General features: G+C 36.9%; 1 protein-coding gene across 4 annotated transcripts in view; it reads left to right on the forward strand.

Moving 5' to 3' along the window:
* AP3S1 (adaptor related protein complex 3 subunit sigma 1) overlaps window positions 1–22,546 on the forward strand; it is a 72,030-nt gene that overhangs the window by 39,790 nt on the left and 9,694 nt on the right. For all 4 annotated transcript variants that reach the window (XM_054488493.2, XM_063665153.1, XM_054488495.2 and 1 more), the window contains 2 exons: window positions 13,726–13,797; window positions 21,104–21,211. In XM_054488493.2, the coding sequence (XP_054344468.2) occupies window positions 13,726–13,797; window positions 21,104–21,211 (180 nt within the window). The remainder of the gene's footprint in view (window positions 1–13,725; window positions 13,798–21,103; window positions 21,212–22,546) is intronic.

Consider the following 22,546-nt stretch of genomic DNA (forward strand, 5'->3'; position numbering starts at 1 on the left):
CCTGTTGATGACAATATCTCTCAGCATTTGCTTGTCTATAAAGGGTTTTATTTCTCCTTCACTTACGAAGCTTAGCTTGGCTGGATATGAAATGCTGGGTTGAAAATTCTTTAAGAATGTTGAATATTGGCCTCCACTGTTTTCTCGCTTACAAGCCAGAAGGGTTTCTACAGAGAGATCTGCTGTTAGTCTGATGGGCTTCCCTTTGTGGGTAACCCACCCTTTCTCTCTGGCTACCCTTAACATTTTTTCCTTCATTTCAACCTTGGTGAATCTGACGATTATGTGTCTTGGGGTTGCTTTTCTCGAGGAGTAACTTTGTGTTCTCTGTATTTCCTGAATTTGAATGTTGGCCTGCCTTGCTAGGTTGGGGAATTTCTCCTGGATAATATCCTGAAGAGTGTTTTCCAACTTGGTTCCATTCTCCCTGTCACTTTCAGGTACATCAGTCAAACGTAGATTTGGTCTTTTCACGTAGTGTCATATTTCTTGGAGGCGTTGTTTGTTCCTTTTCATTCTTTTTTCTCTAATCTTGTCTTCAAGCTTTATTTCATTAAGTTGAGCTTCAGTCTCTGATATCCTTTCTTCTGCTTGATTGATTCGGCTGTTGATGCTTGTGTGTGCTTCATGAAGTTCTCGTGCTGTTTTTCAGCTCCATCAGGTCATTTATGTTCCTCTCTAAACTGGCTATTCTAGTTAGCAATTCCTCTAACCTTTTTTCAAGGTTCTTAGCTTCCTTGCATTGGGTTAGAACATGCTCCTTTAGCTCAGAGGAGTTTGTTATTACCCACCATCTGAAGCCTACTTCTGTCAATTCATCAAACTCATTCTCCTTCCAGTTTTGTTGCCTTGCTGTCGAGGAATTGTGGTCCTTTGGAGGAGAAGAGGCAGTCTGGTTTTTGGAATTTTCAGACTTTTTGCACTGGTTTTTCCTCATCTTTGTGGATTTATCTACCTTTGGCCTTTGATGTTGGTGACCTTCAGATGGGGTTTTTGTGTGGACATCCTTATTGTCCTTGTTGATGCTATTCCTTTCTGATTGTTAGTTTTCCTTCTAACAGGCCCCTCTGCTGCAGGTCTTCTGGAGCTTGCTGGAGGTCCACTCCAGACCCTGTTTGCCTGGGTATCACCAGAGGAGGCTGCAGAACAGCAAAGATTGCTTACTGTTCCTTCCTCTGGAAGGTTCGTCCCAGAGGGGCACCCGCCAGATGCCAGCCAGAGCTCTCCTGTATGAGATGTCTGTTGACCCGTGCTGGGAAGTATCTCCCAGTCAGGAGGCACGGGGGCCAGGGACCCACTTGAGGAGGCAGTCTGTCCCTTATCAGAGCTCGAGCACTATGCTGGGAGATCCACTGCTCTCTTCAGAGCTGGCAGGCATGAACGTTTAAGTCTGCTGAAGGTGCGCCCACAGCCACCCCTTTCCCCAGGTGCTCTGTCCCAGGGAGATGGGAGTTTTATCTATAAGCCCCTGACTGGGGCTGTTGCCTTTCTTTCAGAGATGCCCTGCTCAGAGAGGAGTAATCTAAAGAGGCAGTCTAGCCACAGTGGCTTTGCCATGTTGTGGTGGGCTCCACCCAGTTTGAACTTCCAGGTGGCTTTGTTTACACTGTGAGGGGTAAACCACCTACTCAAGTCTCAGTAATGGCAGATGCCTCTGCCCCGACTAAGCTCCAGCATCCCAGGTTGACTTCAGACTGCTGTGCTGGCAGCAAATATTCAAGCCAGTGGACCTTAGCTTGCTGGGTTCCTTGGGGGTGGGATCCACTGAGCGAGCCAGACCACTTGGCTCCCTGGCTTCAACACCCTTCCCAGGGGAGTGAACGGTTCTGTCTCACTGGTGTTCCAGGTGCCTCTGGGGTATGACAAAAAACTCCTGCAGCTAGGTCAGTGTCTGCCCAAATGGCCGCCCAGTTTTGTGCTTGAAACCCAGGGACCTGGTGGTATAGGCACCCGAGGGAATCTCCTGGTCTGCGGGTTGCAAAGACCGTGGGAAAAGCGTAGTGTCTGGGCCGGGTGGCACCGTCCCTCACAGCACAGTCCCTCACAGCTTCCCTTGGCTATAGGAGGGAGTTCACCAACCCCTTATGCTTCCCAGGTGAGGTGATGCCCCACCCTGCTTCTGCTCGCCCTTTGTGGGCTACACTCACTGTCTCACCAGTCCCAGTGAAATGAGCCAGGTACCTCGGTTGGAAATGCAGAAATCACCCGCCTTCTGTGTTGATCTTGCTGGGAGCTGCAGACTGGATCTGTTCCTATTCGGCCATCTTGCCAGCCACCTCCTTTGTAATATTTTTACTCTTTTTAAGTCACTGCTCAAAATATCAATCATACCATATTCAACTATAGGTAGAAGAATGTATTTTTAGGCCAAATACCATTTTAAAAATCAGCTTTTGCTTGGGAGTTTAAATATAGTTTTGACAATTTATATCAATATGAGCTTTAAAAAATGTTCTCAGTAGTAGTTTTGTACACAGAAAGAAATTATTCAGAGGTTACGTTCCGTTTTAATAATACTTATTAACCTTACAAATTCATAAACCCAGTTCTTCCTTAGAATTCTAAATTCAACATACAAATCAAATTAAGTCACTTAAATGGAGGGACTGAAACATAATTAAATTTCCTATAGTACAAGCAGTCCTCACTTTGCAGATTACCATGGTAATAATTCATGTTTATAGGAACCATGTTTATCACTTTGCATTGTTCAGTGGTTGCTGAGATCTATTAACGTGGTACCATATAAAGCAAGGAGTGCCTGTATTTTAAACTGAATTTATATATTTAATATGTCTTATTTTTATGCTCATATTTTGGCAAACTTTCTCAAATTTTTAAATATCTTAATTTTTAGAAGTTCATATATTATGGTGACTCTTAAGTTATCTGAAGTATTCTAATACATTAATCAGTATAGGCAAATTTTCCTTTACTTTTCAGCTTAAAAAGGCAGGCGGATCACGAGGTCAGGAGTTTGAGACCAGCCTGGCCAACATGGTGAAACCCCATCTCTACTAAAGATACAAAAAATTAGCCAGGCGTGGTGGTGCACGCCTGTAATCCCAGCTACTTGGGAGGCTGAGGCAGGAGAATCACTTGAACCCTGGGCAGGGAGGGGAGTGGAGGTTGCTATGAGCTGAGATCACACCTTTGTACTCCAGCCTGGGCGACAGGGTGAGACTTCGTCTCCAACAACAACAACAAAAATCCCATTCCAATTGGATATTCAGGTTTACATAGATTTATAAAAGCCTCGTCTGTTAAGTATTCTTACAATACCACATTTTTTAAGGCTTAAGTATTTAAATATCAACTATATAGATTCTTTCTAAACAACATGAAAATGTTAATAGTATAGGTTCACATCATAATTTCTGTTACTTTAAATTTTTCTGGGTTAAAAAAATCACTTAACTAGTAAGGCAACCATTTTTTTTCCCTAGTTTCTGAGGTTATTATATGTTGACTTGAGAGGCCCTGGCCTGATCCCAAGACTGATTCTTTGCTAACACACTGATAGGAACACTGATACAGACATTCTATCACATAGAAAAATGGTTGATCTCAGAGTTCTTCCTAGGTTGAAATCATAGCCATATGACTTGATATTATGAACTTAACTATTATTACTTCTTTCTGCTTCCAGAAGTCTGCACTAACATTATGGCCAACATAATTTACCACGTTAGTTGTATTTCCATTTCTTCTGCTTTCTTGAGATATTTCAGTGTCTTCCTCCTGGTTCCAAAGACACATTAATGACTTTCCATTTGTGTTAGTCAGAGTTCTCCAGAGAGACAGAACTGATAGGATATATGTATATATGAAGGGGAGTTAGTTTATTAGGGAGAATTGGCTCACACAATCACAAGGCAAAGCCCTACAATAGGCCATCTGCAAGCTGGGGAAGAAAGAAGCCAGTAGTGGCTCAGTCCGAGTCCAAAAGCCTCAAAAACAGGGAAGCCAACAGTGCAGCCTTCAGTCTGTGGCCAAAGGCCAGAGAGTCCCCTGGCAAACCACTGGTATAAATCCAAGAGTCCAAAGGCTGAAGAACCTGGAGTCTGATGTTTTAGGGCAGGAGGAACCAAAGGAAGCAATCAGTGTGGGAGAAAGATGAAAGCCAGAAGATTCAGCAAGCAAGGTTATTTAACCTTCTTTTGCCTGCTTTGTTCTAGCCACGCTGGCAGCCAGTTGGATGGTGCCCACCCACATTGGGGGTGGGTTTTCCTCTCCCAGTCCACTGACTCAAATGTCAATCTCCTCTGGCAACACCCTCAAAGACACGCCCAGAAACAATACTTTACCAGCTATCTAGGCGTCCTTCACTCAAGTTAACAGCTAATATTAACCATCACCGTGTTGAATACTTTTGTTAATTTATTTTGTTCTCCTTAAATTTTATCATTTGATTTAGGCAGATGAAATACTTTAAAGAATGGTGTGAAAAGCCTCTGTTTGTAGTTAGTTCTTTTTCTATTTCTTCACTTAAAAGGAAGTTACGAATGAGATTTTAACTGTTAACAGTAGATTTTTGTGGGTGCTGTAAGTATGGACAGTTCAAATTTTTGCTTTATACTTTTCTGTATTTTCCATATTTTCTAAATGATCACTTCTTACTACATTAGAAATAATATATTATTTTTTGTTGTTGTGGGTTCTGGAATTAGATTTTTGAGATTTGAATCAGGACTCTACCATTAAGTGTTAGTGGTTAACCTTTTCCTTTAGATTACTCTTCTGCAAATGGTTGATGATAAAAGTAGTTGCCTTATGGGATTACTGCAAAGGCTCAAATAAAATAATATACTTAAAGCAGTCGGAACAGTGGTAATGCCACAATACTATGTAGAGTTGACTCTTGAACAACACAGGTTTGAACTGTGTGGGTCAACTTATACACAGATTTTTTAAGATAAAGATTACACTGAGTGTACCTGCCTCTCGTGCCTCCCATTCCACCTCCTCCACTTCTTCCACCTCTGCCACCCCTGAGACAGCAAAACCAACCCCTCATCTTCCTTAGTCTACTCAATGTGAAGATGAAGATAAAGATCTTTATGATGAACCATTTCCACTAAATGAATAGTAAATATGTTCTCTTCCTTATGATTTTCTTAATAACATTTTTTCTCCAGCTCGTTTTATTGTAAGATTACAGTATATAATACATATAACAAAAAATGTGTACTAGTCGACTGTTTATGTTATCGGTAAGGTTTCTGGTCAACAGCAGGCCATTAGTTAAGTTTTTAGTGAGTCAAAAGTTGTACGCAGATTTTCAACTGTGTGGAGAGTCAGCATCCCAACCCCACTGTTGTTCAAAGATCAACTGTACCAAGTAAATGCTAGCTGTTATTATTATTAACTTTCTATAGATCACAGAGAAAGAATCACTAATGTAAACTCTTTCAGAATTATTATGACATGATATAGAAGATAGATGGTCCTTTCTTCAGCTCTTAATTTCTCTATATTGATGTTAAGAGTTCATTATGTGTTAAGTGCATGGTACATAGTAAATGCACAATAAATGACTGTTTTTGCTAAATTGTCATCACTGGCATGTGAGTGTCCAAGTGAGGTTTAATAGAAATCCAGTCCAGAATGCAGTCATATGTTGAGTCAAGTGCTGTTTACATATCTTAAACACCATACTTTAAAGATTCTTAATAGTACATGCAGTGGTACATATTGGAGAGTGTACCTAGGCTACATTCATAATTGTTCTTCAAAGGTAAATGATCTGATTTTAAGTTCAGTTTGTCTTCCCTAGCTCTGTTGGTACATTCAATATTTGTAATGGTATTTTTTAGTTATTGGTTTGAGTTAAACCAAGATGTTTCTCTCTAGAACATCTTGCTGGTGATGAAAAAAAAATGTTTTGGCTTCAGCATATTAGTATCCTTAAATTTATGCCTCTTTTTTTACACTAAAGACTTTTCCTATCTTATAACATGTCAGTGTAACCCTTTTTTATTTCATTTGTTATTGTAGATTCAAAACAGCAGGATCTGTTTCTCCTGAATTTTAACAGAAATTTCTAAACCCAGAAACCATTTTTTTTTTTACTTAGAAACTCAAAAGGGGGTCTGCCAAATAAGTGGTATTGTTTAAGGGTAATTTGTGGCATTTTTATTTTATCTTGTGTACATTTTTATTTCTCTGTGTGTTTGATATTATCATACTAGCTAATGTATATTGAGTGTTTTCTTTTGTGAGATGTTGTTTTAAGCCCTTTATATTTATTCATTTAATCACTAAAACAACTCTATGATATAGTTACCATTATTATGCCCAGATAAGAAGCTGAGGCTTAGTGTTAAATAACTTGCCCTGGATCTCAGAGTTAGAGGCAAAGCTAGAATTTGAGTATACACATGCTAAAGTTTGTGCTCCTGAGTACTAACTACAAAGCTGTTACATAATAGATACCTGTTACTCTTTGTGGCCTGGATGTATAGGTTACTCTTTGTGGCTTGGATGTAAAGATAAAGAAAACACAAGCATGTTTTATAACTAGAATAGCATTGGAAAGGAGGACTCTTTATATTTGGAGGAGGCATTTTTCAGAATCTATTTATTTTTTATATTTATTTTTTGAATACTAGGTAATTAAAATGCAGGACAATTTAAAATATTATTCTTTTTGTAAATATAGAAGTAATTTTTCTCCCACCAGCTTTTGAATTCCTTGAGGACAGAATTTAGGTCTTTGGTTTTATATCCCTGGCACCTGAGTAGCTACTCAGTAGTAGTTAGATACCTGTTATATTGAAATTGGCTTTAAACTTTATATCATTTTAAAGTTGAAGCACAAGAGGGTGCTATTTACTATGACACTTCTAGGTCTTAGCTCCTTTTATCTTTCTCCTTGTGAAATAATAATGCAACAGCAATTTTTTTATTGTTGTTATGGTGAGAACCATCAAGACTCATTTTTCCCCCTTAATTTCTTCACTTCAGATTGTCGATTATTTGTTTTTTGTTGACCTTGTCCATGTAACAGATCATCAGTGTGTAATGGACCTTAGGGCTCTAGATTTCTGATGATATTAAATAATTTTTGCTAAATCAAAAGAAAATTAGGAAGTCTTTTGAGGAAGGTTTTTTGATTTTTTAAAACTGAACATAGTATCTGAGTGCTTTAAATTTTAAGAATTTTTTTCATAAATTAAGAACATGCAGTTATAATGACATTTTGCTGCAGGGTGCTTTTTTTATAGTACTCACTTTTTTTTACATGTGATATTGTTCTGGATTAAATGTGGACAGCATTTTTTTCTTCCTAAGTTAACAAATTACAGTGTCTTGGGAGTTGTGGCATGTAGTTATTTTCCTTTTATATCAGTATTTATCAGCAGAATTATAATTTTCTATTTCTATTTTAATTTTATAATTATCATGTATTTTGAACAGCCAGATAAATAATTCTGGCTGCCATTTATTAAATGGGTCTTGGGAACTATGCTGGGCACTCTATCTAAATTGTTTAACTCAATTTTTATAATAATCCAGAAAAGTAGGTAGTTTTGTCTCTACCTTATAGTTCTGAGATTTAAAGGAGTTAAACGTTACTTGAGGCCACAGAGCAGGGATTTGAAGCCATGTATGTCTTCCTGGTTTCAAAGCATGTATCCTCAACACAGTACTGTGGTACCTCTATAGGCAACCCATATTTTTTACCACTCCATACTTTACCAGAGGCACACTTAATGCTATCACGAACTTTTTTTTCTTTTTTGCCCAATATAATCTGCACATTTAGTAGGTTCTGCTGATCTTTTATAAATACATGTAAGTGAAGGGGAACTATTTAGACAGCACTTTTACCAAGATGGTCTTCTAATGGTTAAAAAAGTATGACTGCAACATATAGGTAATCAATGGAACTAGAAAAATTAAGAAAGAAAAAATAAAGGCATACTGGAAATTGTATTCTGATTAGTAAATCTAATAATGATTTAAAATCAAGTAAGACCACTCCATATCATAAACAGAAATCAGTTTCAGATAAATTTGGTCCAAACATGAAGAGTAAAATAATAAAGCTTTTGTTTTCTTCTGAGTGAATGTTTTTCCTGACCTTGCTGTAAGCCAAGATTCCTTAAAGTGGACATAAAACAATGTTAACTATAAAGAAGAAAACTGAAAAATTGGATTTTATTGGAATGGAAAAATTCTGTTCTTCCAAGGACACTGTTAGGAGAATGAAAAGGCAAGCCACAGAACTGGCAAAGGTATTTGTAATACATATGACAAAAGACTGTAGCTAGACTGTGTAAAGAATTCCTATACATCAATAAGAAAATACAGACCCCTGTAATCCCAGCTACTCAGGTGTCTGAGGTGGAAGGATTGCTTGAGCCCAGGAGTTTGAGACCAGCCTGGGCAACATAGTGAAACCATGTTTCACTATGACGATAAAAATGATAAAAAAAAAAAAAAAAAGATAAAAAGACCAATAGAAAATGAGCAGAAATCTTGAACAGGCATTATGAAGATGGATACCTAAATGGGTAATACAGATGAAATGGTACGCAGTCTTAGAGAAGTACAAATTAATACCATCATATACTACCACACACCCTTGAGTATGGTTAAAGTTAAAAGATGGATAACATAAGGTGGTGACAAGGCTATGGAACTACAGAAACTCTCATATACTGCTATTTAAAGTCTAAGTGTGTATAATTGCTTTGAAAGTCTATTTGACACTGTATACTAAAGCTTAACCTACACGACTCTTTGACCTAGCAGTTCTACTCCGAGTATACAATCAGTAGATATGTGTATACGTATATATGTGTTCATTAAAAGATGTGTAAGAAATGTTCTTAACAGTACTAATTGTAATGGCACCATACTGGAAACAACACAAATTTATGTCACCAGTAGAATGGACACACTGTGATACTCTAATTCAATGGCATACTGTACAACTAAGAATGATTAGCTGTTGTATTATGTAATAACCTGAATAAATCTCACAAAAAATAACAATGAATAAAAGAAGCCACTCACAAAATAGCATATATCCTATGATCTCATTTTAATATGGTTCAGACATAGATAAAAATGTATTCATAGTGTTAGGAAGTAGGGTATTGGTTACCTTTGATGGTTGATAAGTGACTGATGGACTCTGAGAAGGCTTCTATAATGCTGGTAATGTTAAAACATGATTTGAGTGTTGACTATACAGAAAAATTTATGTTATATGTTATGATTTTTGCACTTTTCTATGTGTATGTTACACTTAAGTAAATACTTAAGTGGGGGTGGAACTTAAATGGCTTTATTTTCCATAACTTTTAACTGTGATTTTCTAAATAAGTATTCAAATGATTTCTAAGTTAAAGACTATTTTCAAAGTAAATATTTTCTTCTTTTTCAATGGAAATGTCACCAGTAACTTGAGTTGTTTTCCAGAGCTCTGGTATCATCCCAGGCTGTCTAGTTTCTTTAAGCAGATGTGCCTATTAATAGGGGTCTAAAGCAAAACAGTAAGGAAAAGAACTTTCCCAGCTATTTCATCAGGGCTGCCCTGGTAACAGTGAAAATTTTCCTCTTTTCACTCCTATTATTACTCGCTCCAAAAAGTTAATATTTGTTAATTGCTTACTCTGAGTTCAAGCAGCATTACTGCATTCAGTCCACATAACAGGAGTCTGTTGTATCAAAGAGGAAAAATGTATCTGAATTAGTTAGAAATAGAATGAGTAAAGTCATTTCAGGTACCATGTCACCAGGGCCTTGAGGAGAAATAGATAAAGTTGGGAGTTTGGGTGGATACTAAATGATACTAATTTTTTACCTACCAAAAAATTAAACTAAAATCTCACTTGTGGCTGACGTGTTGTAAAAGGAAAATACAAGATTTTTTTTGCCTCTACTTCCACAGTCACTCAGTACAATACATCTGACACCAGATGTGTGGGAGTTTGTCCCCCACACACCAAGCAGTTCTCCTGCTGGGTGTCCTGTAATTCAATGCTGACAGTATCTACGTGGGGATAGTATCAGATCCCATGACACAGTCCCACAAGGCTGCCCCCACTTCAGATGCCAGTTGCAAGTAGTAGGTTGTGACCTGTACTTTTGATTGAGTGATGGTAAATTGGGATTCTTGTGACCCCCCTCCTCAGTTTGACTAATTTCCCAGAGCACTTTACAGAACTCAGGGGAACACATTTACCCACTTATTATAAAGAATATTACAAAGGATACAGATGGGTGGGACCCTCATGGAGAACCTCTACTAGGGCAGTGTGGAAGGGAAATGTGGGGTCAGAGCCCCCACACAGAGTCCGTACTGGGGCACTGCCTTGTGGAGCTGTGAGAAGAGGGCCATCATCCTCCAGACCCCAGAATGATAGATCCACTGACAGTTTGCACTGTATTCCTGGAAAAGCCACAGATGCTCAACACCAGCCTGTGAAAGCAGCCAGCAGGGAGGCTGTACCCTGCAAAGCCACAGGGTTGGAGCTGCCCAAGGCCGTGGGAACCCACCTCTTGCATCAGCGTGACCTGAATGTGAGACGTGGAGTCAAAGGAGATAATTTTGGAGCTTTAAGATTTGACTCCCCTACTGGATTTCAGACTTTCCTGTGCCCTAATAATTCAACCAAAAAATGGGCAAAAGATTTGAATAGACATTTCTCAAAAGAAGACATACAAATGCCAAACAGGCATATGAAAAGGTGCTCAACATCATTGATCATCAGAGAAATGTAAATCAAAACTGCAGTGAGATATCTCATCCCAGTTAAAATGGCTTATATGCAAAGTCAGGCAATAATAAATGCTGGCAAGGATGTGGAGAAAAGGGAACCCTTGTACACTTGGTGAGAACATAAATTAGCACAACCACCATGGGAAGCAGTTTGGAGGTTCCTCAAAAAACTAAAAATAGAGCTACCATAGGATCCAGCTCACTACTGGGTATATATTCAAAAGAAAAGAAATCAGTGTATCAAAGAGATATCTGCACTCCCATACTTGTTGCAGCACTGTTTAGAATATCCAAGATTTGGAAGCAACCTAAGTGTTCATCAGCAGATGAATAATGGATAAAGAAAATGTGGTACATATACACAATGGAGTACTAGCAAAGAGAATGATATTGTCATTTGCAGCAACATGGATGGATAGAACTGGAGATCATTATGTTAAGTGAAAGAAGCCAGACACAGAAAGATAAACATCATATGTTCTCCTTAATTTTAGGATCTAAAAATCAAAACAGTAGAACTCATGGACATAGAGAGTAGAAGGATGGTTACTAGAGACTTGGAAGAGTAGTGGGGGGTTGGAGAATGGTGGAGATGGTTGTGGAGATGGTTAATGGATACAAAAAATAGAATGAATAAGACCTACTATTTGATAGCTCAATAGGGTGATTATAGTCAATAATCATTGAATTGTACATTCAAAAATAAGTAAAAATGTATAATTGGATTGTTTATAACACAAAGGATAAATGCTTGAGGGGATGGTACCCCATTTTCCTTGAAGTGATTATTGTGCATTGCATGCCTGTATCAAAACATCTCATGTACCCCACAGATATATATACCTATTGTATACCCACAGAAATTAAATTATAACTAGACAAAATTAACTGTATATATTAACTATAATAATTTTGTTGTCACCTCCTTGTGGTGAGGTCAAGTGTTTTGAGTATCTGCTTAAATTGCTATGTCCTGCTAATAATTTCCCCATGAGCAAAAAGTAATCTCTTCTGGTTCTTGTGTATTTTTCATCATGTTTATTCAATATTGTAACCTTGAATAACACCACAGTAACTCCCATACCAAGTGCCACTAGTGATGGTGGAAGTGCCCCCAAGAAGCAGAGAGTGTCATGAAATTACCAGCAAAAGTTGAATCACTTGATATGTACCTTAGATTGAAATCTGCAGCTGTGGTTGCTTTCCATTTCAAGATAAGTGGATCCAGCATATAGACCATTGTACAACAAGAAAAGGAAATTTTTAGGAAATTTCATGAAGTCGTACCCCAACAGGCATGACAACGTTATTTCACATTTTTTGCGAAATATGAAATATGTGTTAATTAACTATGTCATCGGTAAGGCTTCCATCAATAATAAACTATTAGTAGATTTGGGGAAGTCAAAGTTAGGCATGGATTTTCAACTGCCTGGAAGGTTGGAGTCCCTAACCCTACGTTGTTCAAGGATGAACTGTAGTTACATGTCCACTTAGCCATCTAACATTGATGCCAGGAAGGAACCTTGGATTGTGGATGTGTAGAAACGTGCCCTACATAGGAGCAACTATAGCAAGAAGCCTCTTGTTTGCATTTTACCCCTTTCCCCATAGGATCACCTGTGAATAGTGGGATGACTATTCATTTCAATGAACTAGGGATAGTCCTGGTTTATAGCTGTTGTTCCAGGCTGTTATTACATTATAATAATGTTGCATACTATTATATAATTTATTATTAATAGCTGTTCCTTTTTAGTTTTAATACTACCCTATTTAGGATGATAAATGATGTGGTTCCTTTATCTTAAGTTACCACTGAAAGGGTTGGTGAGAATAGAAATGGGAATAGAATAGTCAATGACAACTATGCAAGGTGGAATTTAAGAGATTGATTTTTGAAGGTTTGCATCAGGGATCATCAAGATCATCTCAATGATTTACTAGGATGCACTGGACTCAGAAGTTGCTATATTCATGCTATGGTTTATTATAGTGAAAGGATACAGAGTAAAATCAGCAAAGGCACGTGGGATGAAGTCTGGAAGACTCCAGTTGCAAGCTGTCAGGTGTTCCTTTCTACTGGAGTTACACAGGACATGCTTAATTTCCCCCAAAATATGTGATAATGTGTACAGAGTATTCCCAACCAGGGATGTTTACCCTGGGGGTCAGTCACACAGGTATGTCATGCCTGCGTGACTGACCTTGGCTACTTAAGCTTCAGATCCTCGGAGAAAAAGCAGGCATTTACTATAAATCACATTATTAACATGAAGTACCTGCTCAAATTGGTACAGCATGGCTCAAGACCTCCAGCACACAAAAACACTCTAATCAGACAACTTTCTGAAAGGTCGGAGCTTAGTTCTCAGGAGCTGGCCAAGGGCTAGTCCTGAAAACGGTCCATTTATGGGAATGTGCAGAGTTTGAACAATGCAAGCCTACTGAAGTGACTCTTCCACATGAGGTCATACAAGTTATTCAGTTTAGAGTTTGAACCCAGGTAAGTCTGATTCCAAAGTCTGTGCTTTTTCCATAAGTAGTTTTTAGTGGTCTTTATACTGATTTGATAATTAAAAATTACTGGCTACATTAGATATAGTAGGGACTTGGACTGTGTGCCTCACCTATCTTGATAGATATTTCCTAATGAGCTTTCTTCCCCCTCACATCAAAATAAGGAGGCTTAGTTGAGTATTTTTAAGTGCTTTTGTAAGAAATGGTACTAAGACTTTCTAGTTTTAGTCATTTTCAAAAAAAGTTTATTTTGTTTTCTATACTTACGTATTGAAAAGTAGTTTATCTGTAGTTAAACTTGGTAGCACTCTATTCTGTTTTTACTTTTTTTGCATTAATACAGTTTTTAGTTTGAAAAAGGTAAATGTATAATACAAAATTTTAGTTCATAATTAAGAATTGCCTTCCTTATAGATAATAGTTTTGAATAAATTTAAACAGTTCTCAAAACCTTTTTTCTTTTTCCATAGGTATTTGTGGAAACATTAGACAAATGTTTTGAAAATGTCTGTGAACTGGATTTGATTTTCCATGTAGACAAGGTACTATTTCTATTGTCACATCTAAGCTTTTAAAGAAAAACATTAACTTATAATTGTCATAGCAAAAATGGCTTTAATGAATAATTCTATTTTTATTCTTTTATTATTCAATTCATAAATTGTTTTTACTATGATCCAGGCTTTGTGCTTGGTGGAGAAGATTCAGATCCTGCCTTAGAGGAGTTCACATCTAAGGGTGGAAACAATGGCACTAACAAATAATAATAGTATGTATAGCATGTTAATGGGGACACAGCTGAACCACTTACCTCTGCCTAGGAGACTGTGAATGGAGGAAATTACATTTAAACTGGATTTTTAAGGGATTAGTAGACATTTCATACATAGAAAAGGAGAGGATGGTCCTACTGGCAGAGATATAAAATATAGGCCTTTTTGTGAGGGGGGACTGATACTGACCAACAGGCCTAATTTAAAAGAACCATTAATGCCATGACTTTGAACTTTATTGTGAGGCAATTTAATGTTTTTAAGCAAGTTTTTACTGACATTATTATTGCTTTGTTTGTATATTTTTTTGATAGAATGATTTTTTCTTGTGTTATGGAGATTGGATTGATAGACTGGGAAATTAAACACATGGAAATCAATTAAGAGTTTATTGCAGTAGTCCAGAAAGAAATGACTAAGACACTACGATGAGGTTTGAAAGAAGGAAAAACACTAAGATTAGGTTTGGAAGAAGGTAGAATTGATAGGATTTGATGGCTTATTGAAAGCTGAAGATGAGAGAAAGAATGACAGATTTCTACCAGTATTAGTAGATATTTGTGATACGGAACTTAGGAGGAAGAGATTCCACTTTCACTATGTGCAGATTTTTTTCTGTATTAAGTTTGTATAATCTAAGAGATTCTTTATGAGTGATTCAACTATTGAGTAAGAGTCTGAAAATTTTAGCAAAAAAAGGTCCAGTGTGATTTTTAAAAATTGGCTTTATTGAGTCATAATTTACAGGTGTTAAAAGTCAACAGTTTCAAGCTTACAAAACTTAAGTTTCGACTAGTGTGTATAGTACATGTAACCAGCATCACGATCAAAGTAGTACAAGGAATGCATTTCATTATTTGTGAATGTCAAAAAATTGCTTTTCTCTTTGGCCAGTATTCTAGATCATATCTCTCATTTACCAAGTGATTTGATTTTATAAATTAATTCATTTTGGACAGAGTACTTAAGCATGATATTTTTATGAGTCTGTTTTTAGTGTTCTACTGTTTTCTCTAATTGCTATGTCTAATGCTTTTTCACCCTTACAAAGACTCTTGTTATTTTTAGTCATTAGGGTTCACTGTATTAAAAATTATGTTTGAAGACCAGGTGCAGGTGCTCATGTCTGTAATCCCAGCACTTTGGGAGGCTGAGGCCGGAGGATTGCTTGAGCCCAGGAGTTTGAGGCCATCCTGGGCAACATGGCAAAACCCGGTCTCTACAAAAAAATATAAAAATTAGCCAGGTGTGGTGTTAGGCATCTGTAGTCCTAGCTGGTTGGGAGGCTGAGGAGAGGGGATCACCTGAGCCTGGGGAGGTTGAGGCTGTAGTGAGCCATGATTGTGCCACTGAATTTCAGGCTGGGTGACAGAGTGAGACCCTGTATCAAAAAAGAAAAAAAATTATGTTTTCGTACATGATTAAAATTTTTAGAAAGCTGTGTTTTAAAGTGACTGCTGAGAGGCCATCATTAGCTTATATAAATACATTTAAGAAAATTGAGGACTCTCTTGTGAAATGTGATAGTAAGAGTAAGGTTCTTACATTTTTTTTTACTAGAGAAAGAGAATAAAAGTTTTTAAGGAAATTAAGCTGTACTCATCTGCAACTTCCATACATGACACAAAATGTTTTTAAAACTTCTATTTCTCATTAGTATGCATTCATTTTAGAAAAATCAGAAAATACAGATGAGAAAAATATGTGAAAATCATCCCTATCCCAGAGATTGCCTAGTGTTAACATTTTAGAATATGTATAGTTCTTGATTTTACATCTTTAAAACAAATAATCTTTAAACAAATACATCTTTAAAACAATAAAGATGGGATCATACAATATGTATTTTGTGTTAGCCTGTTCATTTTACACAACACTATATCACTATTTTAGAACCTGCCAAAATTAGCTGTCTCTCTTTTCTCTGGGCTAAGATCTTGTTTCATTTTTTCAAGGCAAGGAGACAAAAGTTTTAGGATACCAAGAGTCAGAGATCAAATAAGTATTTCCTTTCTATTCTCCAAGACAATGCTAACTTTGCTTTTAGCCCTTTGATGAAAATTATTTTCAACTTAAAAATGTATATACATTTTTTTAAATTTCAACTTTTAAGCAGCTGTGGACCTTCCAGTAGTAGGGATCTTCTGACTGGCTCAGCTCACGTTTTCTTTTCTTTTTTTTTTTTTTTTTTTTTTTTTGAGATGGAGTCTCGCTGTGTCACCCAGGCTGGAGTGTAGTGGCAATCTCGGCTTAATGCAAGCTCCGCCTCCCAGGTTCATTCCATTCTCCTGCCTCAGCCTCCAGTCCCCGCGTCAGCCTGGGACTACAGGCACCCGCCACTATCCAGAACATTGTTAGTTTCTATGTCAGAGAGAAAAAAAGTTTTCATTGGGTAAATTTATCTGCTTTTCAGGGTATCACAGATGATAATTGTACCAAGTATTTTGCCACTACAAACATGGATCAGTAACTTTCCAGCCTCCAATATAACAGTTTCTATGTGGCCAGCTGCCCAGCCTGTAAACCACTGTCACACATTTTCTTTTATTGTGGTTGTTACCAGTTTCTTTTTATAAATCTTTACATGCTAATAACTGTATCAATCACATAGGCTAGTGTAGTCACCCTGAAGTAGTGGGACAGACCCACCCCTACTCAGAATTGGTTTGGATGTAGAGACTAACAATGTCACAGGTGCCCCAAGAGGATAGGAAAAGATTTATTACTCACATAATGAGGCTTTCTGGAGAAAGCAGAGAACAACACGGGGCTTGGGTTTTATGGTGGTTTGGTGGTGGGGATGGGGTGTGAGGATTTCTGCATGTGGGCCAGGTCTTAGGTGGTCTGAACTTTCTACTAGTGTAAAGGAAGGAGCATCCAGACCTTCTTAACAGCTTGCCCAGATATGGGGCAGAAGAGGAATGGGGACTAGTAAAATTTGAAGGCTGTGAGCAGACAAACATCAAAAATGGAGTCAGACCCTTTATCACGTACAGCTAAGGTATGCTGTGGTTATTACCCCTAAAATCCTAAAATATGAATCATTCAGTTTGTTTCTTACTTACACTATATGTTTATTGTGGATTTGCTGGGAGAGCTGCTGAGTTATCTGCCCATTTCCTGTATAGTGTGGCTCCAATTGGGTGGCCCCGTGTTGTTGCCCATATTGGAACAAAGCATCAAAATCCAGGGCAAAATGAGAGAACTAAAGATTCTGTGCAGGGCTTGGTTTGGAGGATGTATGACTTTGATAATGACAGCTATTAATACACTCTGTTCTCCTCTCTGCATTCCCCCACTTGCCTCCGCAAGTGATTAGGGTAGAGATCTGATTGGAGGCCCGTGTCTTTCATACCCTTGAGGCTGAGAGTATGAAGACTTAAGAGCAGAGTGGTTTCCTCCAACCTGGTCCCTCTTGAGGATTTGGACAGCCTGGTCTTTAACCACAGGCACAGAATGAGAGACTCCTTTTACTTTCACCAAATAAAGGAGCTAGCCATTAATAACATCTTGGAAGCCAGCCCTGAGCACAGTAAGCCAATAGAAAAAAAGCACTGCCATCTGAACAAGAGAGATGAACAGATTGAACAATCAGAATTACGCTCCATGGAAAAGAACTACTGGAGAAGATAGAGTAACACTTGAAATTTTATAATTTTAAAATTTATTTATTTTGGTATGGCTGGGGTCTTGCTGTGTTGCCCAGGCTGGTCTTGAACTCCTGGCTTCAAGTGATCCTCCTGCCTTGGCCTCCCAAAGCGTTGGGATTACAGGTGGGAGCCACCACCTGGCCTCACTTGAAATTTTAAAATGATTTTAAAAGTACTTAAGATTTGGAAAAGTCTTCTTGGGCTTGAAAAGAGTTTTTCAGACTGAAAACTTTTAAAGAAGGTGGTCACAATTGAGGCTTGAATTAAAGGTAGAAGATCAAGTGTAGGAAATAATCCCAAAGCATAAGACTGAAAGATAGAAAACATGAAGAAGAAGATAAGAGACTTTGAAGGATACATTTAACATGTATTATACAAGTACTTGGAGGGTCTTATCCAATTGAGAGAAAAAAGAATGAGTAATAATTAAAATATTTTAGTAGGAAAACAAGGTCTCTCAGTGGTCTAAAAAGACTTGATATTTGTTTTATAAATAATAATAAAGTCATTTAAGAGGGAGAGGTATTTATTAATGGGAAGTATAAGCGCAGTAGAGTCTCATATTTAAAAGGAAGAGAATAGCATAATAAAATTAGATCAAACTTACAAATATTGGGAGAAAAGAGAAAGTACAATTAAAAGTAGAAATAATATTCAATACACTAAAAGTGCATAGAATGAAATAATTCACTGAAGACAAAGATGGGTTTAAATAAAAGGCACAGTTTATATAGGAAAGGCCAGATAAATTCTAGAGTATTTTTCTTTATAGTTACCAATTTTCATAACTGGTTGCTTTTCTAATATCCACCAAACATTTAAGTTTTTTAGTATCCTATGACATAAAATTTTTAATATATTTGATTTGTTTTAGTCAGTTGCAGATATTATTTTCTTTTATGTTCAAGTTGCCCATCTTTGGCCAGTGGGAACCCCTTCAGATTATCTTTGCTAGTTCATTTGACCTGACCTACCCCCTGTCATAGGCTTTGGTAGCTGTCTTGTGTTGTGGTCCAGCTAGATGTTCCAAACTCATTTTATTCATTTCCTGTTCCAGACATATTGTCAACCATTCTTTTCTAGGAGCCCTGATTCCTTTTTGTTGGTGATGGTATATAGTGACTACAGTCTAGAGATGCTCATAATTACGAAGCTGTTCATTGTTTCTTGGCCTTTTCAATGAACAGAGCATCTTATATATTTTCTGCTCCAGCCCTCAAGTCAGCCATTTCTCCAAGGAACCCTGGCGTCTTTCAGTAGAGAATGATGTTTAGAAATGACGATTTGGGCACTGTGTTTGCTCATTGTTACTGGGGTGACATGACTCCTGGTTCTTAGTGAACTCAGCTGGGAAATAGATGTATGTATACACGCACAGCTGTTTCTGGATCTTGATATGTATATTAAAAATCATTGACCACTTCTTAATACCTCAGAATCCAGTACAATACTACAGAATTTCTTCTGGCTTTCTCGTTTTCCATATTTGCAACTTGCTTCTCTGACAGAGATCAGTGAGAGATCTCATTATAAAAATGTGTCTAATAATTAATGTTGATTCACTGTTTTAAATTTTTATATTTTTGTTTGTTTGCTCTTACCAACACAGTTTCATTTATCACTGTCATATGTATATCAGGCACCAGTCTCTTTTATGGTTTTCCTAACTTAATTTCTCATTCTTTCCTGCCTCTAACTTTCAATTCTTTATTTTCTTGCAGAACTGCGAAAATTAATGTATATAGTATGTTCTCATTTGTGTAAATTAGATATGCATATACACACATATAACAAGTATGTGCACAGCAAGTTTTCTAGGATACCTAAGATATAGCTAGCTGATTAGCTTTGGATAAAGGGACCTAATAACGGATGCAGAGTGTGGTAGAGACTATTGTTCATACATAAGTTTCTGTATGAACTTTTAGTCATTTGCCTATATTCTTTTTTTTTTTTTTAAGTTACGGTAGTTTTCAAAACACTGTGATGTCTGGTTTGGTTTGGTTGGCTAGGAAAATTAATTTACATAAATTTGTCTTCAAAATATGTGCATGAGGTGTCCATGTTTCCAAAATGAAAAATAGTAAATAATGGGGACTTTTTTTTTTTTTTTTTTTTTTGAGACAGGGTCTTACTCTGTTGCCCAGGCTAGAGTGCAGTAGTGTGATTTCAGCTCACTGCACCCTCCACTTCCCGGGCTCAGGCAGTCCTCCTGGGTCAGCCTCCCGAGTAGCTGGAAGTACAGACGTGAGGCACTATGCCTGGTTAATTTTCTGCATTTTTTGTAAAGACAGGGTTTTGCCATATTGCCAGTGATCTCTCCACCTCGTCCTCCCAAAGTGTTGGGATTACAGGTGTGAGCCACCATACCCAGCCTCCAGGGATATTTTTTGAGTTATGAATAAATTTGCATGAAATCTTACAAAGAAATTTAAATTGAGTAATACATATTTAACTCCTTAAAAGAGTTTACTGAAAAAAAAAATTACCTTATAATACCTAGTAGTTCTATGCTAAGCACTTACATAAATTATTTATTTAATTGTTGTGGTAATCCTATGAGGTACCTATATTATTTCTGTCTCTAGTTTCGTAAATAAGGTAACAGACTCAGAGAGCTGAAGTAACTGCTCAAGGGCTACAAGTAATAAGTGGTAGAGTCAGTATTTATACTTATCTAATTTTGGAGTCTCCATTTCTAACCTTACCACATTATTTTAAAAAAATTATAGCAGAGTAGATTCTTCTGTGAATGTAATTCAGCTCTGAATTGTTGATTTTTTGATCCAATATTACCTTATGAAAAGACATGAAGTTATATTTTTACTCCCCAATGGAAGACATCATTTTTAGTCATTGTAAGATGTATTTATTAGAAGAAATCTGAATATTACATGTATAGAGGATTTGGGGGTAAAAGCACTATTAAAGTACCCACAATTTAAAAAATTCTACCTTTTTCCAATCTAGAGCCTGTTAGAAGTACTGTACTATATTGCTTCATTAAGTACCATGAGTGTAAAATAACAACCTAATTATTGTTGGCTAAGAATCTGGCATAAAAAGCCCTTATAAATCATATTTTAGTATTAAACTTCACATAATAATGGTAGTTAATATTTACTAGTCATTTACTTTGTTTTGAGTACTGCATTGGATTACCTTGTTTATTCCTTTCAACAGTCCTATGAAGGTAGTACTATTGTTTTTGTTTTATAGCCCATTAAGCTCAGACTTAAGGAGGTTATATAACTGCCTAAGACTTCACAGTAGTGATGAAAGTGGATTATGAGCCCTTACTCCAAGTTGTTTTTACCGCTCATACTTTTAACATAGACAAAGTGGTATTTGAAACAAAAAGTGAATCATGAAACTTCTTTTTAGTGAATTTTCCTTATGGGTATATATTCTTTTATTCCCTTTAGGTTCACAATATTCTTGCAGAAATGGTGATGGGGGGAATGGTATTGGAGACAAATATGAATGAGATTGTTACACAAATTGATGCACAAAATAAGTTGGAAAAATCTGAGGTAAGAATGGAAAATGCTGTAGTTAAGGAAGGTTCTAAGCATGATGACAGATTACGCATGATTTGTAGTTTTCACTGTTTGTCCTTCAGTATCACCCTTTAGGTTCAGCCGTTATGCTTATTCAGTTTTTAAAAAATGGAATATACACATATTAGTATGCTAAAGGTTCTGTGACTGTTATCTACCAAACAGCTTTGTGTATTCTTCTTTTAGCCACAGTCATAGCTGCCTTGGGTAATAAGCACAATTCCAAATCTTATTGCCTAAAAGAATTATCTGAATAATGGAATCTAATATTTGCTTTGTAAAACTTCAGTCAGTAATTACCAAGGAAATCTTAGAACTAATATTTTAAAGATATATAAATTTTGTGTTACAAAACTACTTCTGGAAAGGGAAAGGACAGGAAATGGAATTCTTATAAGGAAGTAAGTAATGTTTCAAGTTATTAATAAATGCCTAGTATGTTTGAGTTCACATTCAAAAAAGAAATTCAATACCTTAATCTTTTAATTCTAGATCTTTCCCTAAGATTTCACTGACAAGTTAGTTAAGTCACATATTTTAGACATTAGTACATATATAGCCATGGTCTTTATTGCATTCTATAAGATCGGTTTGTTATACTTAGCTAACTTTCTGCTGTTAGATTCAACCTTAGATTGGATAAATGAGGAACGACCAGCACTTTAGCATTGTATAAAACCCTACTTCAGAATTGTAGTGACTCTTCCCTCAAGCACTAGCCTGAGTATCAGTAGCAGGTGCTGTAGCTGAGCCACCCGGGTTCACATTATTTTGGTTGTTTATTACCCTAGCAGAGGTTTAGAAAGATCAATAGTTTTATCATTTGAGGTCAAGAGTTCAAGACTAGCCTGGCCAACATGGTGAAACCCCGTCTCTACTAAAAAAAAAAAATAAAAATAAGAATAAATTAGCTGGGCATGTAGAGCGCACGTGTAATCCCAGCTACTCGGGAGGCTGAGGCACAAGAATCACTTGAACCCCAGAGGTGGAGGTTGCAGTGAGCTGAGATCACGTCACTGCACTCCTGGGCAACAGAGTAAAACTTCATCTCAAAAAAAAAAGAAAGATCAATAATTTTGATATCTCATTCACCACCCAACTTGTTTGAGGATACTCTTAAACATTTGGTATTTGCAGTCATAACTCAGATTGGAAAAAACAAACTTTATTTTTATAATTATTAGTGTTAAGCTCAGATGTTTCGTTGATTTAAAGTAAATATTACTATGAAAGCATCAAGGTATTAAAAATACACTGGCATTAATTTACAACAGGTGAGTTCTGAAAAATTTTACCTTGTTGGCATTT

Source organism: Pongo pygmaeus, chromosome 4, assembly GCF_028885625.2.
Source record: "Pongo pygmaeus isolate AG05252 chromosome 4, NHGRI_mPonPyg2-v2.0_pri, whole genome shotgun sequence".
Taxonomy (NCBI): domain Eukaryota; kingdom Metazoa; phylum Chordata; class Mammalia; order Primates; family Hominidae; genus Pongo; species Pongo pygmaeus.